We start from the raw sequence: 17,249 nt of genomic DNA, 5'->3' as shown, positions 1-17,249 counted from the left end.
AGGATGGTAAGGACGAGGTCCAGGTCCAACCGAGCTGCGTCAGTGACGAGCGAAGAGGAGAGGCAGCAACTACTCGACGAAGGCGCGTCGGCGGCCCGCGAACGAGAGGCCGCACGCGCAAGCGCTGAGAGGGCGATGGGCGCCGACGCGGCGCGCCCTCCTCACCTCCCTCCGGACCCGCTGGCGTAACGGAAGGGCTTAGCGTCGCCGGCGCGCAACCGATGGGCGCGGCGACAGCTAACAGCACGCTCAGGTATGGATTAACCGTAGAGACACCGAGGTCACCGTCCTACGACACGACATTGCTATGGCGAAGGGATTTAGCCAAGCGGTTACGGCGTCGTTCCAGACCCACGCCGATCCCAGCTAGACATCCCAAGGCTGCCGTCATAGACAGAACTACCGAGAAACGAAAGTCGCTGCAGGAAACTACCAAGGAGGTAAATAAACCAATTATTAAAGCTCAGTCCGTCAGATCACATGCGAGCAGTCGCACTGTGATAGAAGCGCAGCTGTCTCAGGCGGAGCTCGAGGCCAGCGAACGGCTAGCGGAGATATCCCGGAGGGAGTTGCAGCTAGAAGCGGACATGGTACGTAAACGGCTAGACGCCAGAAAACTGCAGATCCGCGCTAATGCGGATAGCGCAGACGAGCACGAATCTGCTGGTAGCGTGCGGAATTCGAATCAAGATCGATTAGACGAATGGCTAGAGAACTCGCGAGACGCGACGTCAAAACCCATTTGTAAGAGGTTAACCGACGAACCTCTACCCAAGTACGAGACTCCGAGACGACCTGCGCAGGCGGAGCGGCATATTCGAGGCCTCTCACCGGACCGCCAGGTATATCGGCGATCGATATCGCCACCGTCGGAGTCGCGTAGGCGATCGATATCGCCACCGGAGCGACGCAGGCGATCGACGACGCCGCCGGCGCGTCGCGAGCGATCGACGTCGCCACAGCTGGACGCGCGTACTCCGCACACGGCGCACACGCGCGCCACCGAAGGTACTGTAGCAGAGTCCATGCTGCACCTGTTCGAGAGGATGCAGATGGCGGCCCGTCCAGCCCCGAAGGATATATTCGAGCTGCCGCATTTCTACGGAGACGTCAGCGAGTGGAGAAGTTTCTACAATACCTACGCAGAGACATCGAAGCGGTATAAGTTTACTGACTACGAGAACGTGGCGCGGCTCAGGATGGCTTTACGCGGGGACGCAAAGACGTGTGTGTCTCACGTGTTATCGACAGCCACCAGACCCGATATGATCGTGAGAATACTGAAAAAGCAGTTTGGACGCAGCGAGGTATTGTTAGACAAGGCGATTGACGACCTGCGAAAGTTGCCGCAGTTGGGGCCTACCGCGAACGACCTCAACACTTTCGCGATAAAAATAATGAACGTGGTATCTACAGTTATGGATATCGATCGAAGGCACTATGCCGATAACCCCATGCTCATCAGAGAGGTTACGGACAGGTTGTCGCCGCATCTTCGAAGCAGATGGTGCGACTACGCGAAGAAACATCGAGACAGCAAGGACCCGGAGATTCTGCAGTTGGCGGATTTCCTCATGGAGGAGAGCGAACAGGAGATGTCCTTCTGTCACGCCCGCGCCGCCCCGAGGCGAGCGCAGGCGCCGTTATCAGTGCCGCGCGCGCGCAGCCGGCGCTCGCGTGAAAATATCCGCAACGCACAACCCGCCGAGAGCTCCCACAGGACGTCAACACGAGGTGCAGAAAGTGACGTACGCGACACGTCAAGCCACAACATCCCGTTCGACGACGTGCCTGTTCTGCGGTGGCGGTCACCTGACGCCGGACTGCCGCAAGTTAGCCGCCCAATCCGTGGGCGCTAGATGGGAGTGGGCGAAATTAAATCGTATATGCTATCGCTGTATCGACGCGAAGCATATGAAAACACAATGCAAGGCCAAAGCGTGCGGCGTTGCAGGCTGTCCTCACGTACACCATCGACTGCTTCATGCGGACTCGCCGCAGGAAGTGCGTGAGGATACGGCTATGGTGCTAACACAAGAAATCAGGTCAGTACCTACATCGTCAGCAGTGACGTCATCGGCCGAGCCAGCGGACACGACGGAGCCGCGAGCTGCGGACGACGAGAACGACGCCCGCGTGTACGTGTCGTCAACACCGGACTACAGCGTGCTGCTAAAGGTACTACCCGTAACCGTATCAGGTCCAAAGGGAACGGCGCATATCTTCGCTTTCCTTGACGATGGATCCACCTTGTCAATGATCGACCAGGACGTCGCGGACGAGATCGGCGCGGTCGGTCAAGACGAGCCGCTATGCATAAGAGGTATTCAGCGGTTGAAACTTAGCTCAGTGACACAGACGGTCAAGGCTAAAGTAAGCCCCGCTCGTGGCGGCTTGACATACGATATATCCCTAAAAACGGTAGACGGACTAGGGATACGCTCGCAGTCATTAAATAAGAAGCGTCTATTGGAATACGAACATCTGGCGGACTTGGGCGACGAGTGCTACGCGGGCATGGGCGTGCCGCAGATGTTAATAGGCGGAGACTTCAGTCATCTTATAAACCCGACGGAGGTGAGGCAGGGCGGCGAGGACGAGCCGTGCGCAGTTAAAACCTCGTTAGGATGGGTTTTCTTCGGGCGAATGCCGAGGTATGTACCAAATAACGAGCAGGTCGTGATGCACTGCCACAGTGACGACAGTGATCTCGTGGAGCAGGTCAAGAAACACTGGGCAGTCGAGGCGCTTGGCATAACGGCAAAGGACAACATTCGACCCGACGACCAGCGAGCGATCGATACATTCGAACGAACAGTAAAAAAGGTAGGACAGAGATACGAAGTCGGCCAACTATGGGCTGCCGACGACATAAAGCTGCCACCGAGTTTCAACATGGCGAAGGCGAGATTACGCAATCTAGAAGCCCGCATGTCGAGAGATCCTGACTTCGCCAACGAGTATCAAGCACAGATACACAAGCTTCTGGAAAAGGGGTACGCAGAGCGCATCATGGAACCACCGCAGTCAGATCGGATGTGGTTTCTGCCCCATTTCAGCGTCTACAATCTAAATAAAGGAAAGTATCGCGCTGTATTCGATTGCGCCGCGAAAAGTCAGGGATGTGCATTGAACGATTTCATCCTCGCGGGACCGGATTTACTACAGAGCCTGCTGGGGATACTACTTCGATTCCGTGAGTGGGAATTCGCCGTCACCGCGGACATACAGGAAATGTTCCTTCAAATACAGCTGCGAAGAGAGGATCGGCATAGTCAGCTCTTCATCTGGAGGGGATCGCGGCGTGACGTGACACCGTGGACGTACCAGCTAAACCGGGTATGTTTCGGTAACATCTCTTCTCCTTTTCTCGCACACTCGGTGCGGAATAGGAATGCGACGGACAACAAGGATCGCTATCCGGACGCGGTCTACGATATCCATAATAATCACTACATGGACGATTATGTGGCATCATATGAGACAGAACGGGAACTCATATCAACAGCGACACAGGTGAGACTAGCACACGCGGAGGCTAGCTTTCGGCTGCGCAGCTACGCTAGCAACAGCGAGTTGTTAATGCGAAACATCGATCCGGAGGAGCGAGCGACGGGACCTTCTCATCTCGGAGAAAAGCAACAGACCGTCCTCGGAATGACGTGGGACCCAGAGACGGATACGCTGGGGTACAACACGAAAATGCTACGAGTACCAGACGACGTGAAAAGGTACGAGCGATCGCCCACTAAAAGGGAACTTTTGAGTGCCGTAATGTCAGTTTACGACCCATTAGGCCTCATAGCGCAGTATATGATAAGCGCTAAGATCATATTCCAACGTGTGTGGACAAAGGGCACGGACTGGGACGAGCGGCTGCCGGCGGAGGAAGCGGAGGACTTTTTCCGGTGGCTGAGGGCACTGAGCGACGTGTCCGCGCTGCGAATACCCCGACGATACGCCACGCCCACCGGTGCAGTTAGAAGAGAACTGCATATTTTCAGTGATGCATCGACCGAGGCCTACAGCGCGGCGGCCTATTGGCGAGTATCGAACGACGAGGAGGAAACGCAAGTGAGCTTAGCTATAGCGAAAAGCCGAGTTTGCCCGCTAAAGGTAATGACAGTTCCCAGGCTCGAATTAACCGCAGCAGTCGTCGGCGTGCGGCTGGCGGAGACAATTTTACGCGAGCAGCGTTATCCTGTGACAAAGGTGACGTATTGGACAGATTCCATGGTTGTTCTCGGATGGGTTCGCGATGACGCGCGAAACTATCGTCCGTACGTGTCACACCGACTTGCGGAGATCGCCGAGAAAACAGATAGAGACGCGTGGAGGTATGTACCAACCGCTCAGAACCCCGCAGATCGAGCGACGAGATGTCAACCAGCGCAGAGCGTGCGCATCGAGGACGAGTGGTACGAAGGACCGCGCTTTCTCTATGGACCCGAGACATCATGGCCTAGTCACACATCGAATCGAACAGACGACCTGCCTGAGAGGAAGGCGAAGCCGTCAACCGCGACATCACTGGCGATCATCTCAGCGAAGCCAGACCCTTCGAGCGTACTGCCAGACGTGAGACGGTTTAGCAGTTACGACAGACTGTTGAACGCGACAGCGAACGTCTTGCTATTCATCGAGAAAATGAGAACGAAGAATAAAGCCTTGCAGCTACAAGTCAGACATTTGAGAAAGGCAGAACACATGTGGTTGCAATACAGTCAACGACGAAGCTTTCCCGAAGAGCTTCGAGCCTTAAGCCAGAATAGGCTCATCGATCGCAAATCGCGATTATACGACCTGGCACCCGAGCTAGGCGATGACGGCGTGTTACGCATGAAGACGAGGCTGGGCAGCGCTCCAGTATTGTACACCGCGCTACAACCGATAATACTGGATGGCCGCGAGCCGTTCACCCGTCTACTCATCCTGCGAGCTCACCGACGATCAGCGCACATTCACAACGAAGCAGTAATCAACGAACTGCGACAAGAATATTGGATACTACATCTGCGGCCGACCGTGAAGTCTGTAGCTCGAAACTGCGCGCTATGCACACTACGACGAGCAACACCGAGAGCGCAGCCCTTAGGCGATCTCCCGCCCGAGCGACTACAGGCGTATCAACGTCCCTTCACTCACACCGCACAAGACTACATGGGACCGATGTTCGTCACGATCGGACGGCGCAGAGAAAAACGCTGGGTGTGTCTATACACGTGCCTAGTGACGCGCGCTATTCACCTTGAAAGCGTGCACAGTCTTTCAACCGACAGCGCGCTACTATCACTACGAAGATTCGCCGCGAGAAGAGGATGGCCCAGGGCGATGTACAGCGATAACGCGACGTGCTTCAGGGCGGCGGCGACGGAACTACGTGAGGCGTACCGGCAATGGCTGCCTGTACTGCAAACTTACGCCACTCAGAACCGAATGGAGTGGAAATTCATCCCACCTGGCAATCCTTCGGCCGGGGGCGCGTGGGAGCGAATGATAAGGACAGTTAAGATAGCGATGTCCTACACTTTCAACGAACGAGCACCGAAACCCGAAGTTTTCGAAACTCTACTCGCCGAGATAGAGAATATCGTCAACCGACGACCACTTACACATGTCAACGTCGATCCAGACTCCGAAGAAAGTTTGACTCCAGCACACTTTCTACTTCTTCATAACGCTAACCTACCGATGATTGGCGTTTACGACGAGAACGAGAAGAAGCAATGGAAGATGGCCCAAGCGCTTGCCGACCACTTTTGGCGGCGCTGGACCAAAGAGTACTTTCCTCTACTGGCACCGAGGAAGTCGTCCCACGACGGAGGGCGGCAACTTCAACCAGGCGATGTGGTCATCGTCGCTGAACCCAATGGTCCACGCAGCGTGTGGCCCCGAGGCGTCGTCGAGACTACCTACCCGGGACCCGATGGACGGGTCCGCTCCGCTGACATCAGAACGAGACACGGGACGCTACGCAGGCCCAGCTGCAGGCTGGCGGTCATCGCGTCGCAACCCATGCACCAGGAGTCTTCGACTGCGGGGACAAAATGTTAGCGACGCGTCGAAATATATGTAAAATAGCATAAGAATTCGATTAAGACTGTATTCGCAATAAAGATTATTTCGTAGGTAGGAAACGGGTAGAACTGCGTTAGTTAAGTTAATTTTGTCAATTCCGATTATTAAGTATGATAATAAGACTCATATGTGATGTATTCGATAGCAGGCAATTCCCATATTCCTTCCTTCCCAAGTCGCGGAAACCGAGTCCAAAGTTCAATCTAAACTCAGACTGTCCATTGGACTACGATTAATAGCCAATAAGCACTAACGTGAGAGGCTTAGAGCGAGAAAACCGAACTCTCCTCTGATTGGCTAAAAATATTTCCTTAAAGTTCCGAAATCATTTTCCTTTCACCCGAAAATTGCCTTAGGATTACTCGAATCCAAGCCAATAACTCGATAACTATAAGACATATGAAGATGTAAATAGTTTTAAAACGTAGCTGGGAACTTACGTAACACGATAACCTACATTTCCATAGTAATATTCCGTTATCGATAACAATGGAGCTCAAGGCAAGCTGAGAAACCAGTCTATTGTATGGCCCGGACGGCTAATCACCTCTTCTATTGTGTAAAAACGTAAACAAACGCAGGTGCATTCCACTCGAGGTGAATGACCCTAGTGTCAGGTGCATTGTTACGTAATTTCGAAGCGATAGCCTAATTAGTTTATAAGTAATTAGGATTTGAACGAAAAATGATAGCGTTAAATTCACGTAATCGAGCGCCGTAACACGTTCGACCAATCACGACGCGCCATCCGTCGCCTATCGGGCGCAATTATTTACCTCTCTATCGCACGGAGCCTCGCGCTCAGCCGAGTCGTGATTGGGCGAATAAATTGAAATGTTTCTTTCCGTGAAGCGTAGGCGCATTCTGAAAAGGGGTATAAAAGGAACGATCGCTCGGTATGGGACATTCGAATTCGACCGGAACAAGAAGAACCAGCAGCCTCCAAGGAAAACCAGCAGCCAGCAGCCTACTACAAGCAGCCTACAGCCAGCAGCCAGCAGCCTACAGCCAGCAGCTAGCAGCCTACAGCCAGCAGCCAGCCACCCTCCACGACGGGTAGCGGCAGCAGCAGAAAACGACAGCATCGCGACGTATCGTCCGTACCGAGCGTTTCGTTAGGATATTAGCTTAGGAGTATTTTTATAACCGCGTTAAAATTAGAGTCGTTGATTTTTGTAAATATAAACCATTTGATTTGATTCGTTTTTTAGTTAGTTTATTCCAAAATCATAATCGGTACGGTTGATTGCTGAGGACGACATCGAAGCTCAAGGTACAGGCCCGGGACGAAAGAGTGAGTCGCACGAGCTCCAGCACATTCTCTCCACTTCGAGCCGTCGATAGGAAGCTTTGCGGACGCGGTCTGCAACAATATGTTTATTCAATTCAAATATATTCAATTAATTTATTTCAAGGACCAACTGAGATCATTTTTGTTAGCTGTACAACTAGGGAACAAATCAAATTATTTTATTGAATATTTTTCGATTTGTACTTTTTTCAAGTAGTCGCACTACTATATATAAATTATAAATTTAAATAGATATCATACACGAAAGGAAAAACGACAGGGCCCACTGGTGGCCGAACCGGGAACCGAACCCGGGTCTTCAGCTTACGCGGCTAACGTCCTCACCACACAGATGGCCCCCCGAACTTTCGGCCTGACATATAATGAACCACTTCTCGCTCTAGTGTGTAAAAAAAGCACTATCTGTACTAAAAATGTAATATAACACCCACATACAAACAGGTACCTACTTTGTAAAAACAATACACTCTTTTTTTGGGGCAGTCGTGTAAAAATAGCGAGGTACGACCACAACATTATACATAACGGAACTTTGTACCTTTAAACTGAATAATAATATTGTTACAAAAGCGGACGGCGCATCATCACTGTAACAGAGTTCCCGACTAATGTCAAAGGACTTGTTTTGGGAATTTATAAACAGGTTTTGAATATTAGTAGAACTTTTGTCAAAATTACGTTTTAATAAAATGTAGTTCTAGTTAGTTGACATAGCATGCGAACTGTGCACATGTATATACAAGTATGTATTGATATGATATTTTATACGAGAGGATATTTGTTATTATGACATTTCGCTTGCACTTAAATATTAAGCGGAAATTAATGAACAACGAACGTCTCCATCAGAAAAAATAACACAAAATAGATTATAATATATTATTTATCATACATTTTACAACCAAGCATCATAATTAAGTGAAAATAATTGTCTGTGTGTAATTAACAAGAAAGCATGCATGACTCAGAAACAAATATCTGTGCCCTTACGCTTAAATATAAATCAATGCCCTTACGCATTTGAACCCAGGACCGTAAACATTTCATCATAATTTCAGTAAGTTTTGCAAAAAAAATCATTTTTGGCACAAGCTTTTATCGCCAACTGTACCTTTCTTTCAACAGTTATCTACTGCTCCCAGAAACGTTTCTAAAAAACCCTTACCCGTTGGGGATAGGACGTTTCATAACAGAGTTCCTATGACCACCTTCCTTTTTTTTTTTTGTTTAGGGGGGGAAAATGCGTTCCGCATACCACTAGGGTGCGAGGGGGGACCCTAGTGGTTATGTGGGACTCCCGTATTAGCTAATGAGGCCCACGGTATACCCACTAAAAACCCCCCCACATGCCACCTCGCCGCCTTGTTGGCGGGGTTACCGGTACACTTGCGCTCACATCCGCAACCCCGCCGGCGGCAGCCGCACACATGCGGCTTCGACACGGATGCCGAAAGGCCCTCCACAGTGAGTGCGCCAGATGACAGGGCGCACCTTCCTCCTCGGCCGCTTAAAGGTACAGTGACGGACCCCCTCGAGTCCGCCACAAAGAGGCCATGGGCGCCAGAATGTTCCGGCGCCCAGCGGTGGAAATGGTCATTGGTTCCACCGCTAACCAAGTCGGCCGCAAAGGATAGGGAGAACGGCGCACCGTAATACCGGCACTCCTCTTCCCTTGCGGCCCCACCAATGCCGCTACAGCGGAGCGGCCCCGCCAAGGTCGCAGGGGGTAGGGAGAGTGGCGCACCGTTATACCATCACGCCTCTCCCCCTGCGATCCCACCTCGGCTACCGTGGGAGGGCACAGAGCGGCATCCCATACTGCCGGATCTTCCCTCCCACCGCAGTCCTCCCAGACGCGTCTTAAGAGGGCCTTACAAGCCCACTTAGAGCGACCGCCTCGGGCCAGCCAGCTCCCCAAACCGGCCGGCCCTGGGTACCTCTTAGCTTCACCGTGGGTGACCAGTCCACGGTTACTAAGCCCCCCCACCACGGCAAGGTGGGCACCCTAGGGGGGGGGGGACCACCTTCCTGCTCCAACATCAGATCAGCTCCATGATACTATAATGTCACGTGATTTACATAAGTGTGCAAAATTTCAGCTCAATCGGAAACCGGGAAGTAGGTCAAATTTAGCTTCTACGTTTTGACCCAAACTATCATACTAACAAGGCAAGTTGAATAAAAAAAGCTTGTGAAAATCATCCATGATAACACAAGGATTTCCACATAAACCAAGCTGCAAAATACATGTATCTCAAACTGTTGCCCATTTTGGGTCCTGTCGACCGACCTGGCCGAAATGACAATCGTTGACGCTACGTGTTTATTGAAACGCAGTATGGCTCTGCCGCGCCACTATACGAAGAGCGATAAAGAGAGCTAGCTACGATTCGCTTATGAAGTATAAGCGATTGCGACGTTGGCTAGTACCTTGTAGTCAGCAATTAGGTGTTCATTTCACGCGAACCGATCCTGCTAACACTGCGATACATATGCATTATATGCAAGTGTATGTAAATTTGTCATGGAAGCTGCGGCAAGAATATTTTGACCACTTGCCTGTAGAATGGCAGTACTCACGGATTAAAGTTGAAGATGAAAATATACTTTTTTTTCTAAGAAGCTTGAATCTTTATTAAGGTAATAAAACTTAATAACAAATAAATAATAGACTAACTGTAAAAAAATAATAAAACAATTTAAAATTAAATTAAAAACTAATCTAAAAAACTAAAATACATCTAAATAGGGCCACCGCGGCATTGTGCCAAAGATGCTGGCAGCATTCCCTCGCTGAATAGCAATGCTTATGCGTTGCGAGAGAAAGCTGGCAGCTCTCTGGTCACCGGTAGCTTCTATGAGCTTTGCGCTCAGATCTTTAAAAATCTGACTGGTCTCGATGACAACTGCCTTATATACTAAAGTGGTATTGGTGTCCGAGACCCCGATATTTTGCCACCTTTTTGCTTTCAGCCGCCTCCGCAGCTGCCCCAGCCAATATACTTTGGCCACGACACATCATAACACAGTTTTATTTAATACACACTACCACGTCATGTGCACATCCTTCTTTCTTGTGGATTTATTGTAATACCTATTACCTTTCTTAAAAGTTAACATCTAGAAAAATAATACTAGGTAACTTAATATCTTGTACTATTTAAAAACTTACATTTCAGTTTAGTTGTTTAATTACTTCAATAATAAAGATGATTTATTGAAAGCAACTATAAATGATTTAACTTCACAAGTCAACGTTCTGTAACAATAAACGTCGTCTAAAAACAAAACAATTCAGAAATATCCCATTACTAGCATTGTACTAATAAAAGGGGAGCTTTTGAATTCAAATTCCTCGGAGAGTCCCGTATAATTCCTGGAAAGTTTTGAACATACGCAAAAGCTCCGATTTCAATAGGTTCATGGTAAAATCATTGTTTACATAGTTAGGTACCTACTCGTCTCGTTTTCTAATAAATGAAAACGGTATTTACGGACTAACTTGTAGAGTACTTTATTTGTCATTTTATCTAGTGAATACATAATATTGAACAGCTTAGGATCGACTGACGGAGACCGATAAGTATAGACATGGACATAGAAAGGCTTTATTTAATATCATATTACAATGTTAAATTAAAATAATTGGGTTAAACAGGTTGATATTAAAAAGGGCCGCGACTCAGCATAATGCTGCAGTAAATTTTACTGCAACGCTGGTTTTCAGTCGGGCCCTAGTAGTTCACTAAACCTAAACTAATTAACCTACAGTAATGTTACTAGCTTCTGCGCGCCAGTAATCTGCGTAGAATGAGGATGAATGCATAAAACCTGCCCTGTTCTTGTCTGAGTCTCAAAAACCTCTAAAAGTACATCCACATGCGTTCAACAGTATGAAGAATAACAGACGAAGAGTTGCTTTTGTATTATTTATAATAATATATGAGTTTAACAGGGATAAGGTTTAAATTTTGCGTAGACAGTACTATCCATCGCTCTTTCGTACTCGTCTGAGTGCGGTAGAGAGATAATTATAATACGCTACGGAGTGTGAAAGATTCTCCTCTTCTCTAAGCAGCCTAGAGATAGCAGAGCGTTAGTGACGATTTCACTGAAAATATTGTCGTCACAGGCGCCTGATTTAAAATGCATACCCTCATTACTTTGCTCGGATGGTTTTAGACTCCAAATAAAGTCAAAGTGCATTTTATGATGCTGCAATTTTTTCGTAATAATATTGGTTATATGTGAGACGCGTGGTGGGGACGGACTAACGGCAACAATGCACAGCGTGGGAAAAATATGAATTTCATGGAAGAAGGATTATCTTCATAAATTTTACGGAGCCTGATTCTGTAACCTTCTATTATTCATTATTCTTAAAATATTTGGTTTTCCTTTCGTTATGAGTAAATATTTCATTTAAAAATTAACGAAACACTTCTCAATATCAATTACAATTTTTCACTTGAAACGATAATTATTCACTGAGAGAAATTTGCATTGTGAATTTAATAAGTTCGACTTGTTGCGGGTTAATCCGTTTAAAATAATAGTATTTTATACAATCGTGATATAATACAAAGCTTTTCAGTCGAGTACTTACCATGTTTAGGCCCACTTTTTCTACGAGTCATCATCTTCATCATCAATGGACGGAAATATCATCATTCATGCAAGTTAAAATTAATGTTAATAGGGTCGTTCACCGTTGTATCAACATCGAATTACCTAGCAACCAATTGTTTGTAATAACCGTCTCTGATTGGCCGATAACGCGACAGATAAAAAAAAAATGTGTTTCAGATGCCGACAAATTTGCCAGGTATCGCAAATTAGTATAGAAATTGTATGAAGTTCTATTTTTGAAATTATTACAGTTAACTAAAGTCAACTATAATGAGATTATTATAGTTGAGTCGGAACTGCCATAGAGTATCCAACACTGAAAAGTTAGCACTTATAGTTTAGTCTGTGGTGTCCTAATTGACAGATTACTGTCGACGAGTAAAAAATATATTTAATTGAATCATAAAAACATATTATGTTTAAAACGATATGTGTCATGTTGCTTTTATAAAATCGACTTGTCGATTCAAACAATGTTGACAAGTAACTTGTATAATGTACTAGTTACACTTAACAAAATCTAACTTGTTGTTAGAAACAAAGAGCACGTAGGCGCTATTTTAACCAAAAAACTTGTTGAACGAATATGAAAACTGGTTGTTTTTCCTCTCAGTGTTATTACAGATCTCAAGCGGAGAGAACGTTTTACTAGAAATAGTAATGTACCTCAGCAATTCCCGTCAACTCTGTACAAAAATTAAGGGAAAAGTTAAATTTGTTTTTATTAATTCCTATTTTGTTAACAAGATTTTGTTGATGAATTGAGATTTTATTAAGTTTTATTTCGTCATTAAGGTTCTCTTGTATCTATATTTTCTTAATTATAACAATTATCCTGTATATATCTTACGAAAGTCGAATTATATTACTAAATGTTGGTAACAAAATAGGATCAATTAAAATTTGCTGACGTGGCATTGTACAAAGTTGACGGGAATTGCTGACCTACAGCATGATCCCGTTACTGCATGTTTCGTGTAATACCACATCATGTTGTCCATTTGAGGTAACTTGATTCAGTGTCAGACAGATACATGCGCACACATTGTATGAGGGTGCGAAGAGTATTTTATTATCCTTCAGACTTTTCCTTCACAATAGAAACTCCTACATTACGAGTCTGGAATTTTCTTATTACCTACCTACAATATGCTCAAACCACTCAGAGTAATAACTCTACATTACAAACATATAAAAAATATCATTGCAAAATAAGTACTTATTCATTTTATTTCTGAAAGCTTTACCGTATTTGCCGCTGCAGAATTTTAAAGTAATATTTCTTGTTATTTTTGAAAAGCTTGGAGGTGTGGTTCGGTAAGCAAATGTTTATGAATCCATCATTCCCCTTCATATGTAGATTCAGGCAAAGTATTAAAGAAAAAAATTAAAATTTTGAAAAAACCCCCGACCGCAACATAGTGGATCGATTTTCATGAAACATGGCTAAGAACACTCCCGACTAACTCAGCTTTCAGACAAAGAAAATAAATAAATCTAAATCGGTTCATCCGTTCGGGAGCTACGATGCCACAGACACACACACAGACAGACAGACAAACAGACAGACAGACAGACAGATAAACAGACAGACAGACAGACAGACAGACAGACAGACAGACAGACAGACAGACAAACAGACAGACAGACAGACAGACAGATAGACAGACAGACATACAGAAAGACAGACAGACAGACAGACAGACAGACAGACAGACAGACAGACAGACAGACAGACAGACAGACAGACAGACAGACAGAAACGTCAAACTTATAACACCCCGTCGTTTTTGAGTCAGGGGTTAAAAAAACAGTTACTTTTAAATGGTAGTGCTCCGCCAAGAGTGAATGCAGTGCAGTACCTAATGTGCGTTTATATTAACTGTGTCGAACAAAGAATACGAGCAGTAACATGAGGAAGGAAATATTTTTAACTTTCAGACATCAAAAAGGAATCTAGAAGACACCGGCCAAGAGCTTGTCGGGCCACGCCCAGTGTGGGGTTTCGTAGTTTCCCGTATTTTTTTTTTCAAAATCTGTTCAAACTATCAAGTTGAACAATTTTCAATAATTTTCCTAGAAAGTCTTTATAAAGCCTGATTCCATCGATTCTTTATAAAGTTCTACTTTTGTGATTTTTTTCATATGGTTCAAAAGTTAAAGGGGAGGGGGGGGGGGGAAGGGAAAGGGCCCATTTTTTTAACTTTTGGAGCGATTATTTCCGAAACTATGAACAATAACGAAAAATGTTTTTACTAAACCCGTGTATTCATTTTTAAATACCTATCTAACAATATATCACACGTTAGGGTTGAAATGAAAAAACAAGAATCACTCCACACTTTACGTGTAGCGGAGGTATACGTACTCTAATAAAACATTTTGTCGGCGTGAATGATAATACACAATATTGGTACCAAATTTCAGCTTTCTGGTGCTAACAGTCACTGAGATGTCTGTCCTACATGGCGAAACCATAGTTGACTACGGAACCCTAAATACGAATAGGGAAAATCTCCATCATCCGATGTCTTTCCGTCATTCTTTAGATCTGGTGCGAAAACTACCATACAAATAGTCCTACGGCTATGACGTAGGTAACTTATTTTCACAGATTCGGATAGGATTCGGATCGGACATAGTACAAAACCGCGCTTATTGTAAAAATCTAATCGCGCTGTAAATTGCACAGAATTATTTTACCTAACCTTAAAAAGAGCAATCAGGTCAGTGCAATTCTGGTCGAATTGTCGGAAAAAAAGTAAAATAATATTCAAATATAATTGCGTCCAACCCCCAACATTAAATAACGTAGGTAAATACAAATATAAGGGATAAGTTCGCCTTTGTACTTCACATCTCAATGTATGTTTTTTTTATTTAAATGTGTTTTTGTACAATAAAGAGTTACTACTACTATATAACACACGTAATCCCCTTTCATCCTCGCATAACAAGGGAATCTATATTTAAGTACAAAAATAAGCTTATTTTGTGGTTGATAAGTACCCTCTTGGCCTCTCGTTGTAAGAAAATAAAGTCTCTGCTAAAATCAACTGGAATAAACCCATATTGGCTTCGTGCGAAGTGCATGGAGGGGGTAATCAAAGCGATCGCAGTGCTTGCGGTGGTCAAAATTGACACTGATTGTGGTTGTCATCTATCAAAACTCATAAAATATAATACAATGTGTAATGTTTGATATGGGGCATCAATGTTGTTTCGTTAATTGTAAAAATAATGGCATAAATAGTCGTTGCACGTTCTAATTGTTTCTTAGAGCACACTGGAAATTGGATCAAAGAACTAAATGGATAGCTACGGTGAAAAGAAAACGTAAGTGACATGTCAAAACAAAACATTATAATAAATTATATTTAAGCTTTGTTTACCTAATATTGTTCAATACGCTGTTAGTACTTTTCCTACCGTAAAAGATTATGCTTAAAGATTCAGGCCTAGCCTGGGAATAGGCCCGTGTCGGATATTTCTGCGGCCGCGGACATGACTAGGTACTTACGTTTAGACTTGTTTTATGTGGCATTAACGGGACGGAGGTTTAGCGAATACCATATCACTAGCTCGAAGAACTTGTAACATTACTCCTATGTTCTTCAAGATTCCTTATATGCCCTTTTTTTTTTTTTTTTTTTTTTTTTTTTGTCGGAGTGGGGAATGCGTTACGCACCGTCCCCCCAGCCGCGGGAAGGCCTTGAAGGGGGGGTGTGTGGGACTCCCTCCTTCGGCCCCCTCTCTTGTCGAGAGGGAGGAAGAGGTTTACCCACTAAACCCCACTCCGGCGTTTCGCCCTCTGTGCCGTTCGCGAGGGCGTCATGGGATCATCGGGTCTCCTCTGTCCACCATGGCGCCCTCCGGCAGCCCCGAATTGTCACAGGGCATCCGCACAGGTTAGGGAGAGAGGGATCAGAAACGCTTGATCCCTCCCTCGACGAGGTTAGTGGGGCCGGTGCAATGCGGGTCCCGTACCCGCTAGCCCCACTAAGGGTCGTGGCGCAAGAATGCTCGTCGCCTTCGACCCTGCCGTCTTCGACGGAGAGGCAGCGCGTCAGCCGCAGCTTCGCGCTCTCTCTCCGCCGCCTCCTTCTGTGACATGACGTCTTCACAGAAGGAGGCCACCGCATCCCATCTTCTCTCGCTGCTCAGCATCGCCCCTATGACGCTGTGCAGCGAGAGGTCCACCAGTCCTGTGGCTGCGACCAGCGCAGCCCTTTCCACGGCCCAGCGACTACACTCCTCAAGGGTGTGCTGGGCCGTATCGTCCTCCACACCGCAGTCCAGGCACTGGGTGCTCGGCTCTCTCCCTATCCGGTGCAGGTAGTGTCCAAAGCACCCGTGCCCGGTCACCACCTGAGTCAACCGGTACGTGAGGACCCCCCTCCTTCTTCCTAGCCAGTCCTCCATGACAGGAAGGATGGCTCCTATGGTTCGCGTTCCATAGAGGCTATCCTCCAGGGCGTCCCTCCATTGTTGGCGCAGGTGCTCCTCAGCTGCCCGCGCCGCTCTTTCCTCTTCCTCGGGGTCCGGCGGCTCTCCCCGGCTCCTCGCTGCCACCTTCCGCTGGTACCTTTCGGCTAGGACCACCGCGTCCAGCTCCCATGGGGGCGTGCCAGCGAGGAGGCAGGTTGCGGCATGGGAAGTGGTGCGGTAGGCCCTGACTGCCCTTTGGGCCACGACCCTCTGGGGCCGACGGAGTAACGCCTTGGTGCGTTCTCGCAGCCTTCCGGCCCAGATTGGCGCTCCGTAGAGCGCCATACTCCGGACGACCCCCGCGAACAGCCGCCTGCAGGGGGCGTTCGGCCCTCCCAAGTTGGGCAGCAGATTGCCCAGCGCCGAGGCAATGCCCTGCCAGCACCAATTTATTGACTCTTTCTGTAGTCTGGGGTTGGAAGTTTATACCGTGAGTAATGGTTTTGGAAACTGATTTTTGGTATTATATCCATGTCTTTATAATCTATCTACCTAAATTACACTTGAAATAGTAGCTCTTGTTATTCGATTTATTTTAAATTAACGAAAAATCGTTAAAATATAATGTTTGTTTACATGTCATTTTTTGACATTTTCCACTTCAAGTTCACATGGTAGTGGGCGTAATTGTCGTGCACGTAGCCAATACTCGTATAAATAGATACCTACCTAATGGCCCGTGTAACGATCAATCAAAATCTATGTCGGTTGCTTCTAAGATTGTATTTCCCTCGGAGAAGGG

General features: G+C 46.7%; 1 protein-coding gene across 1 annotated transcript; it reads left to right on the top strand.

Moving 5' to 3' along the window:
- Positions 1-221: 221 nt before the first annotated feature.
- LOC125238846 lies at positions 222-6,054 on the top strand. The gene is made up of 2 exons (XM_048146311.1): positions 222-842; positions 2,179-6,054. The coding sequence occupies exons 1-2, from the start codon at positions 222-224 to the stop codon at positions 6,052-6,054; spliced, it is 4,497 nt and encodes a 1,498-aa protein (XP_048002268.1).
- Positions 6,055-17,249: the final 11,195 nt, after the last annotated feature.

This window comes from Leguminivora glycinivorella, chromosome 2 (assembly GCF_023078275.1).
Source record: "Leguminivora glycinivorella isolate SPB_JAAS2020 chromosome 2, LegGlyc_1.1, whole genome shotgun sequence".
NCBI lineage: Eukaryota > Metazoa > Arthropoda > Insecta > Lepidoptera > Tortricidae > Leguminivora > Leguminivora glycinivorella.
This window is presented reverse-complemented; position numbering and strand designations above follow the sequence as displayed.